Source organism: Cupressus sempervirens, chromosome 1 (assembly GCF_028749045.1).
Source record: "Cupressus sempervirens isolate cs-2001-9-10 chromosome 1, ASM2874904v1, whole genome shotgun sequence".
Classification (NCBI taxonomy): domain Eukaryota; kingdom Viridiplantae; phylum Streptophyta; class Pinopsida; order Cupressales; family Cupressaceae; genus Cupressus; species Cupressus sempervirens.
In genome coordinates, this window is record NC_143118.1 from 334,629,615 (window position 1) to 334,641,073 (window position 11,459).

The window sequence follows — 11,459 nt, forward strand, 5'->3', positions numbered from 1 at the left end:
GTTAGTTATAATAGATGAGTGCCATGTTAAGTATAATACAGTTCAAACTCAACAAAGGTATCACATGGTTTCATTTGGATTTGAACCCATGATGTTGACTTTTCATTTTTTCTTATTGTTTTCTATTCCCTCGTCCAAAGTAGACAAATAATAGCTTATCAAATTCTTGTCTTATTTATTTACCTCCTATAGAGTAGATGCGACATCAAGTCATATGAATTTATTAAATAGACACGATTTTTAAACTCTTTATTTTATATAGAATGAGCATCATTGTTCACTATTGTTGTTCCTCTTTTATGTTTCTTCAAATATTTTATTTTATTTCTAATACAGATATATTCTATTTCTAAACTAGAAGTGAAAAATAGTTATAATTGACTAGTTTTTTTCAAACTTAATTTATTTATTAATAGAACCTTATCATGACTAACACGATTAACATTGCCAATTGCATTTCCTATGACACTTGACATCAGCATCACATGTGAAATGGTCCTAATCATGAGCCGAGGAGGACCCCCTGGGATTGTTTCTCATATTTGAAGCCATTCGACGGTGAGGTGTCTGCGGACCACACAAAGATGCCGTGGAGATTCCCCAAGTCCCTCAGCTTTCTGCACGCATCAAAGAATCCTTTGGCTGGGGACAAACCTCCATTTCCCTCCGTTACAAAACTAGCCAGGATTTGACCACCACTATAACGATGCAACTGAGCATTGAAATGGTTCATGAACTGTGACACGGTTGTGCTGGAGTCGTAGGCATAGAACTGGAAATTCACATAGTCTATCAAATCGCCATACTTTTTCCACAGCGCAGTGTAATGTGATTGCACTGGAGGATCATCGTACGGAGCGATGGAGGCAAAGGAGATAACTCTGTTCTGCTTTAATCGTTTGATGAGTTGTCCAATGCACTCGGCAAATGTATTGGGGTCGGAAAAGTCAAAATGCTCGTAGTCGATGTCGATGCCGTCAAGATGGTATTCTTTGATTATCTTTGTAAGAGAAGAAACGGCGTTGTTCACCCATGAAGACACAGAAAATGGTTGGAATTGGACGTTGCCACCTTGCACGCTATCACCGGCTAAGCTGACGGCAACTTTGACGTTCTTATGCTGGGCTTTTACGGCCTGGACGGCACTAGGGCTGAGATTATTGTTATCCCAGAAAATGTTGAACTTGCCGTTTGTAGGAGCACTTCCCGACGGGGTGTAGTCAATAGCGAAGGCCAGGATGAAATGAAATTGTGTGCCGGAATTGATTGGTAAGTCGGAAAATTTGACATTTTTGAACTCGGCCCCAATGTATTCTCTGAAGAGATTCGAATTTGCCCCTGAAAAATAATCTTGTTTAGTTACAACAAAATATGTATACATGACAAAAAAGATGAGCAAATACAAAAAAGGAGAGGAATCTCTGTTGAATTAGAAAACCACCAAATTTTTAAAAACTATGCCAAATTTTAGAGACCTATTTGAAACCCCATACAACTGATGTAAAAACTATTAGTGGGATTCTTTACAGTATTTTCCAATCTCCAAAATATAACAACATTTCCAAGAACGAAATATCAATTTCATTAAACTAGAAAACAGTAGTGGGCTTTATGTAGCTTAGCATATCATGGACACACTTCTTTTTTTGTTTTTTTAAATACGGATTTGAATTGTCTCAAACAAACTCTTACAGTGACAGTTTTTAGATTCTATTGTGTTAAGATTTTTATTATCAACGTTTCAAATCACACTACATGATATATCATCAGGATTAAAGAGAGCAAGAAAAACAATGTCTTGGTCTCTTTCAGCCTAATAATAGATCACGTAGTGTGATTTGAAACATTAATGGTAAAAAATTTAACACAATCGAATTCAAAAGCTTTCACTGTAACTATAATAAATTGTAGAAATTTGATATCTCTAATATAAACTCTTATCAAACACTGTACAAATTCAGTCACATTAGATTAAAAAACTGGGCAAGTAGTAAAAGGGTCAATAATTCAGTGTTAGGCACTCCAACAGTAGAAAGTTCTGAGTTCGAGTCTTATCTGAGTGGTAAATGCTCTTAATGAAAACATTAATCTAGCTCAGCTACCTTTAAGTATTTCACATTAAGGAAAAGTTAAGTTCAAAGCAGTTAGTCATTTTTTAAAATCAAGCGGTGGTTTGGCTATCTGTCTAACAGCTCATGTGAATACTTGTACGCATCTTCAATAAAGTAAGTCAATTTTTACTGTTTATCATTTTTATCTAAGAATCAGTCCTTCGTGTGTGGAAGGAGCTAGACAAGACTAACTGCCCACATTAAAGAAGATGGACTGATTTTTTTTTTAAAAAGCCAAAGGCTAATGATAGAGCACTCCAGCACAAAGCAAACAACATTTTGGAACCCTAATTTACCCTTGTAAAGCTAAGAAGATCCTAAACTTTGCAGACATATCTATTTTCCTTGTATTGCAATATACTGTATCAGTATTAGAGACATACCTAATGCAGAAGGTAACAACAACGTAAGAGCAAGTAGAGAAATCTTAAGAAAATGAGCCATTAAGTTGGTGATAAGAGAAATCGCAGTGAGAGAGGATTATTGGGAGAAATATGCATCAGAGACTTCACCAAACACACTTAGATATATCAATATATGACGTGGAATGACCTAAGCTATTGATACACGCTTATCTAGATTAGGGATGGTCTTGCAGCCACCAGTCAAAACCGACCAGCATTCTTTATTTTCAAACAATTGTTTTCTTTTCAAAAGTGTTCTAGAAATTTTTGTTTATCATGCAGAAGCATCACGATGGCTGACAGGATTAACACATTCCCTTTGCATTTAGTGAAGATTCGTTGTTAGACCAATCCGCGAAGAAATTACTCTGTTTTTTTTGGCATCCGATTGATACCCTCTTTAATCATTAAAAGTCAAATGGTTGTGGATACCCATTTCATTTAATTTGAAACTAATTCCTTATAATAATCATTGATCACTATTGAAGAGGATGCACGAAAAGGTATTATTTTACCTCGCTGCTTGTCAAGATCAAAATTGCAGCAACGCGACAACATTACTAACGTCTGCTCATATGTTAACAGGGATAAATATATTTCATGAACATACAAGGAAGAACGGGTAAGAAAGTATTACAAACTTGAGATTACTTTCAGCTGATATGGAAGTCTGTGAATAATCTTTATAATTTGGCATCATGTGATTGGAGATATTTAATAACGAAAAGTTACTCTCCTTATTTGAACAGGTCATGGCTACGTGAATAATGCACATACAAGTTGCATTTCTTTAATTTGTAAGCTAATGAATTTTATATTCATTTTATTCCTCTTCTGTTTTGTGGTCTATAGTCGACTTGTTTGGAAGATAATACAATGGATAGATGCCATCCCAACACAAAAAGTAATGATACTACATGCTTGTTCAGCAATGAATTTTAAAAACTAAATCATTTTTTTATTAAAGTTGTGCAAGTGATGATTACAAATAGTATATTAAATCATATTATATTGTTTTTTCAGTATTAAAATATGTTTTTTTGAAGTATTATTATAATTCATATAATCAAAGATTAAAGTTCAATTGATTATAAATGGAGAATGACAATATAAGATTTTTAAATATACATTTAGGGGTATATTAAATGGTCATTATGTTGGAAACATACATAATTGTCATAAATCTAATTTTCTAATATTTACAATCGCTTAAGGTTAGGTTGGCTCTTATTGTATCATATGACTTCATCTTGAAGATCCTAATTTGCATTAATTATTTCATTATTATTGTTTTAATTATTCAATTGGCATAGCTCATCCCTTCAATATTGTAGCATCCCATGCTTCTCTATGTTAAAGTAGATTTTTTATAAAGTTTTTTCCTTAATGATCGAGACATATCTTACCTCATTTGGAAATCACTATTATTAATTACAAATAAAACTAGAACAATGAGAGTACCAAGGTGTAGCACTTAGGAAATAGTAATGAAGAATGTGTATTGAATTTATTCTTTACTATTAGAAATACTCTAAAATATATTTTTAACAATGAATGGAACTGAAAGTTTTAAAAGAATAAATAATATATTAAGGATTATAAATACTTTGGTGGATTTCATTAGAACAAACAAAAGAATCAGATCATTTAAATTGCAATTGCATGTAAAAGTATTCTACATGTTAAAATAGACTCCTAATATTTTTAAACCTCACATTTTTTTTAATAATAGCCTACTTTCATTTATTTTGAAGAAATATTTATTTTGTATATAAATGTACAAAATATTTGTTGCTTCCAAATTTTGTGCTAATGCAAATCCAATTTTTCTTTAGAAATGCTTACCTTAAAAAATTATATTAATGTCATCTTAATTAGAGAAACCTATAAATTATGCAACCAAATTATGATTATGTTAAAATGAATGATGAATTCATCCTAAACTTATATTGATACCAAAAATTGTGATAACCATATATTTGTTAACATTGACTTTTTAAATGTCAATTTTAGCTTCACTGGTTTTCTTTTAGTGTAAACAAGAGAAACCCTAATATTGTAGTTCTCTGTATTTAGAAAAACCATCTCTATTTATGAATTTATAATTGTACATTCCACTCCTTTCACAATCATCTTTGGTAGTGCACATGTGCCTTAAATAAAAATATTATGAGAAAACAATTAGAGAGATTTTGTTTCCACAGACTATTGATATTGGAGGCTTTGATGAACATATCAATGGCGACTTCCAATGTTTTACTTAAAAAGGTTGCAAAAAAATTTCTTCAAACTTAAGCATTTAGAATCTGTAAGACAATAGTTGTAAGGAAATTAAGAATATATATCTATGTAGTAAGGATGTGCATAGTCTTGTCATTGACCTTTGTCAAGACTTTGTGCATAACTGGAGGCATTATACTCAAACTAAAAACTTGTGTCTCTTTGCTTCAAATATATTTAAAAACTACAAGATTTATCTTTATCACAAAAAGTGGACATTGCTTCAGATATATATATATATATACAATTGATATTAAAAAAATTAAAGTGAATATGAAGATCTAAAACCAAAAAGGAAGTCTGATATGGTTTGTATTTTGATTAAAGAAGAGAAGTCAATCCCAAAGTAACTTCTCCCTCCTTTGTCTCTTATTTTTTAGTTATTGATAGTACCAAGAAATTGGCAAAATCCCAATACATGAATTTGAATATGAAATATTGGAATATTGTAGGATGAAAATAAAAATGTCATGTTTCAAGTGATGTCTATTAGCTCAAATTGCTCTAATATTTTCTCAACAACTCCACCTAAGAAAAAAACATGGGACACACCCCTCCATGATGTTCATTCATAAAATCTAAGTGGAAAATGTTTTATCTAAAAAAATGTATTTTTTAACACCCTTTGGCATTTTATCAATGGGCATACCATTGAAAGGAAAAAGATAACTACAAACCCAAAATAGGGTTACTATTTCTTCACTATTTTAGTTGTAAAACAATAACCCCTAGGCACTAGGAGTTAGGAAAATAGAATATTTGAACATCCTTTGATATTTATCAAATAGATTTGGTGTAGAATTAATGAATAAGACTAAGAAAATATTTTTGATTAATGGAAAACTTCGTTTACAAGGACTAGAAACCTAAAGTATTACAAACCAACATTAAATTAAAAATCATTTGGAAAAGAGATAAAATAGAATTCTAGAAAAGAACTAGATGCCAACAAACAACCAAAAAATTAGAGTAAATAGGCTCTAACATAGCTACATGCATTTATCCAAAGAATATTTTTTCTTAATTGTAACAATGTTAATATCCCTAACTTTCCTAACAATTCTATCAAAAGGAGTAGAACCTTTGTCCTTACTCCTCAATCTCCTAGAAAGACCCAAATTGAATTCAGGGGTAGTATTAGCACTAGGATCCTCTACACATTCAAATTAGCAACATCCTTGTTCTTCTTACCCAAAGAAAAACTAGTATCAGTAGTAAAATATTTAGAACTAGAAATTGGAGAAATACCTTTAGAAAATAAACGAATTTCATTTCCATGCTCATTGAGATTCCTCAAACCCTTATTTGTGTCTATGAAAGAAGACTTGTCGACATTGAGCACATTGTTGAGTGCAACTTAAACATCATCAAACATAGTTTTAAACTTCTAGATTTTGGATTCTTGATCCTCCTTTAGGTCGCAAATACTCGAATTCAAATTCCTTGTACTTGCAAGGATATCATCAAGTGTCTAAGTATCTGAGGACCCACAATTGATATAATTTCATTCTACTAAATTCAAATTTAAAAAAAATATTGACTAAGAAAATCACTCATTATTTTACTAATTGACACCTCATCTTTGCAACTAGAGGCCTTCTCCAGGGGAGTATCATTACCAATATCCACTGGAATATCAAAATGAATCACTTTTTCTTGCTTCACCTTATTTTATTCCAATTTTAAATCAATAAAGGATGGGGACAAGTTAACATTTCTAGGGATGGGCTTGGGATCCCATCAGGGTCCCTCTTGCAAAGCGCCCAAATTTAGATATCCCTTTAGTGGGGGCCTTTTCCTTTTTTTCCCTTCCTGTAATCTAATGAGTTAGGGACATACTCATGAGATGGCTCCTACTCTAAGTCCTCCACTCCAAAAGAAACCATTTTATTCCTACAAGAAGATCAGGGAGAAACTAAAATAAGATCTTTCCTCTTCTCCTTGTCCATCTTATACACTCCATTCCCATCAAAGTCAATGGGGTCATAATCCACCCCTTTGATGTTATAATGCATACAAACATTTTTCTTTAACTTACAAAGCGAGATTCATAGGAATTTTTAGCAAAATTAAGAGCTTGGTCCTTATCGATAGTAAGAAATATAAAACCATCATGAATAATAGGGGCTTAATGTCTTTTCTTCTAGGCTTCCAAACTATGATTTAGGGAAGAGGAAAAATAGAAAGGGAATTAAATAAATTTAACATGGAATAAATGGTTGAGAATCAAAATGTTTAAACTAGAAAGGCTCCCATATTTACCATCAAAAATTTATTGAAGGAGAAGAAGATCACTGAGGAATCTCTGGAAAATTTGTCAAAGGATGACAAAGAAATGGAGGCACTTGATAAGGTGGGTGATTATTTTTTGAATAAATAGATAAAGCCCATTTGGAGGAATTTTCTTAACTATGTTAGAGCTTAGTTTACCTTACATGGTAAGAAACAAAGATTCTATTTCTTTAACTTTGTTTTCCTAAATCAGTTATGGTGTGGGGATAAAGTCTCTTTCCACTCTACATTCAGAACTCTCTAGATTTTAGTGTAATTAAATATTAAAATAAGTCCTCATTGCCCATTCTCTTGAATGTCTCTAATGCAGGGAGTTTAGAGACTCATAACTTTTGACTCGAATATAGGTTTTCTTAGATTTTTCTTATTTTTTTTCAAAATCTATAGTTGAGGTGGATTCCAACTCAGCTAGCTCTGTTGGGGCCATTTTAATTTATTCTTTGAGAGCCAAAAATTCCATCTTGACCTTCAAATTTTAGTTTTAAAATATCTTAGGTGTTTTTTTGTTTTTTCTGCTTTATAATAACTTTGAAATTTCTCTCTTAATTTCCAAGAGTAGTTGGAAATTTGCCTTTATAATTTAAAGGGTAGATATAGGAAACTTCAAATTTTCTTTCAAAGGTTTTTTAGAAGTTACCGAAAAATGGCATGTTTTTCCAATTGTCAAAATTTGCCAAATTTGGAAATTTCATGTATTCTCTTTTTTGAGTTAGTTGTTATTTAATGGAGTTAGAGATCCATGTAGAAGGAGTTTTTGGTAATGAACAATTCAAAGTTTGAATCTATATTGTGTTTTGTCATGAGTTATTAAGTTCTCTATGAATTGAGATCGGTGTGCTACATCAGTCTCAATCTTTTGTTTTAAACTAAAGTAAAGTTTAAAACCCTAAATATGCTTTCATAAATGCTAAGAAGGAAGAGGGTAATGAAAATAGGTGGAAACCCTTGTCGATTATCAAAGGAACTGAGGGCAATGAGCAAGATCTTGAGGAAAGTGAGATGGATACAAGTGATTACGAAACCTAGAATAGGAAGAGTTAAAGGATGACAAGGTCTCTAAGGACCATTGGGAGAATAAATTGGATGGCATGGAAACAAATGATGATTCTAGAGGAATCTTTTGTCAAAGAGTTAGAACAATCCCCCTATAAAGTCTCATAAGGAAATTGCTTCCCCTTCCCCTAGTACGATTTTTTTTTCAAAGATAAAGATACCTAGGGGAATAAGTTGAAGTTTACTAATATCAACAAGGATAGTTCTCCAAAGGGGATTGTGGACTATCCTATCTCAGATTCGAAGGATTTGTATCTAGGGAATGATAAAAAGGATTCTATGATTCATGAGCTTTATACAAACCCTACTTCCCTAGAGTTTCTTAGTAAAGCCAAGGACAAAGAAAATATTTCACTAGTAATTGGCAACTAGAATTACAAACAAATCAATTCTCTCATAAACAAATTTAATAGTCTAGACAAAAGGTTGGGCAAACAAATTGAGTTAATGAGGAAGATCGAAGTTGATTATGATGACATACTAGTCCAACTTAACTATTTAGAGGAAATGATTAATAAAATCATTAAGAATAGTGATGACAAAATTCACTCTTCTATCCTCAAACTGATGAATGGGAAAGTTAAAGCAAACAAGGAAGGTATTGATCTTGAGTTTGATCTTTAATAAAAGGGAAAGAGCCAAAGAAAGAAGAGGGACCTAGAAAAAGGACCATGAGTAAGTTGTATAAGAAGAAAGGTAGTATCTTTAGAGCCTCAAAGAATAATGAAGATAAACCTGACGTGATGGAGATACAGGCAACTAAAGCTCTTAAGGAGCTTGTCTAGGTTCAGGTCATCTTTCTTTGCTTTTATATTTTCCCCTTCTATGTTTTTGTGTGGTTTGGGTTGGTCATAGTGTAGGTTTTATTCTCATTGGTTGCTAAATGGTTAGGAGGTTTTATCTTCCTCCAACATAGTTTTTTTGTTATGGACTTCATTGAATATATTATGTACTTTTAATTTCTAAATTGGGGTTTTGGGTCCCCTAAAAACCTATTTTTATCTTAATCCATAAAAATTATCATCAAGGTTAACATACCAAATAATAATTTCAACATCCTATGACCAAGGCTGATATACAATAGTGTGCTTAAACCCACCATGAGTGTTTTTTGTGACTGTCTCACATTCCCCAAGCAAAAAGAAGTAATCTGCCACCTCTGTAGTTGATTTCTTGTCCCTCTAGAATTTAGAATTTCTTCCATCCATCCTAGACACCTTCATAATCAACACTTCATTAATTCATGATCCCATACCATACACGCTAAGAATGTCTTTTTCCCAACCATCCATAAAAGCCTCAATAACTAGGGCATCAACACCATGCAAGACTTTCATACATAGAATAAGCCCACCATCATACAAGTGTTCCTAGACTATGTCCATACCTAACCACTTATCATAAATAATAGGTTATAACATATTTATTTCACCACCCATTTTCTCATATAGATTACTATCCAAGCATCAATTAGAGAAACCTAGCCAAGTGATAGTAAAAAATTTATAGACCTTTTGATAAAACCATACTATTCACATTCATGAGTGAGAGTAACAAGAAGGAAATAATCCCACTATAACCCCTCTTAGACATCATTTATTAAGTGTCAATTAAGCTTTATTGGGATCTAATTCTAATCATCACAATAGATATGATCATGTGTCACTGCTCCTAGATTTTCAAGAAATTCACAACACCATTTCCCTCACAATATTCATAAGAAATATGATACTCTAGAGTGGTGAAAATAATGGCTTTGTAGTCAATGATTCAATTTTTAATTATTCAATTGAGTGGAGTTGACATGTTAATGAGAGACTCAGTCTTAACACACAACTTAGTTAACCCCCTATATCTTGCCATACCTAGGCCTAGGTAGATATTTATGGCCCCATCAATGTGGTTGTCGAGTAAAACTATAATGATGTTAAGAATCATAGCTTGCCTTAATTTTATAAATAATACCTTGTCAAGTTTTTGGACATAAGTCTAGCAATAAGCATGTCACTAGTGGGATTAGGGTCTTATAGAAATTTTGAGTCTTATTTAAGAAATAGGTCAAATAGATTACTCTAATAACTAAATTGGGAATTATTAAAAAAATTGAATGATTTGAATTGATGATAACAAAAAATAACATGAAGCAAAAAGACATGAAACTATTTATGTGATAGAGAAGAAAATTCAATTATTCCATGTAAAATAGAATCAATAGTTCATCTACAACTTAGAATTCTAGAAAATGGTATATAAATATGTGATAAATTTCTAAAAATGAACATTTTCAAAGTAGTCACATACCTTGATTGATTGAAAGCCTTTTCAAATTGTATAGAGTAGTATGAAAAAAATATACACTATGCTATGATTGTCATGCAAACTTTTTGGATGAAACTAATAATGAATATTTCATAATGTGATGGAACAGGAAAAAAAGAATATGAGAACATAATGTTTTTACAAAGATTAGATGTTTCTTGAAAATTACATCAAATACAACTACCAACCAACGTTGGATATTTCCAAATATTTTTTCAAGACATTATAGAAAAGGTTGCAATTAAGGGAAAAAAATATTGAAGAATTTTGAAGTTAATATTGGAAATTATTCTATTATGATTGTTCATCGTACTAGTCAATAAGGAAAGAAATATAAGTTTTCCACAAAAATGAACTTTAAAAAATGAAAATCAGAAACATTACATATGCAAACATATTTGTAAAAAATCTATGATTTGATTGGTTAGAAGGGGGAAAAAAATGCATCCAGTGGATTCTATAGTATCATATTGATGTAGATGGCTAAGGGATAGCCAACTTTCACTAGACAAAAGGCCACTTTCCTACTTTGTTTCTTCACAACACTCATTAAAACATTCTCAAGAGGAAACTATTCTTGACCATTAGGTCTTCCAAAGAATCCTAAGAACTTTGAGAAGTCTTATTTGACTTGAATTATATACCAACACCCTCAAATGATAGTTGGATCCAATGACCTATCCAATGAACAACTCCAATTATTTATCTTACCTTACTTTATTTAGACTATCCTTATCTATTCTTGTATTGATCCCAATTTAGAGACTATAAACTCTATATTCTCACTAAGTGCATTAGCCTAACATTCTCATAAAACTACACCTTACCACCCCCATCTATCACTCATGTTGATTCTCACCAATTCACTACCTATATACTCTGAACTTGATGTTCCAACTATATGGAGCCAAATAAGAAACCAACATGATTTCTAGGACTATGGTTTACATTGTCTTTAGGCATTCATGATAGTAGTCCCCTCAAAACAAAGATTTATCCC

At 31.9% G+C, this 11,459-nt stretch overlaps 1 protein-coding gene across 1 annotated transcript; it reads right to left on the reverse strand.

Annotated features, from left to right (window-relative positions):
• Nucleotides 1–219: 219 nt before the first annotated feature.
• LOC149577552 (chitinase 2-like) lies at nt 220–3,437 on the reverse strand. Its single transcript, XM_089789279.1, has 2 exons — nt 2,495–3,437; nt 220–1,338 (listed from the first exon to the last, which is right to left on the reverse strand). Exons 1-2 carry the CDS (start codon nt 2,553–2,555, stop codon nt 503–505), a joined length of 897 nt encoding a protein of 298 aa, XP_089645405.1. The 5' UTR covers nt 2,556–3,437; the 3' UTR covers nt 220–502.
• Between the last annotated feature and the right edge of the window lie 8,022 nt (nt 3,438–11,459).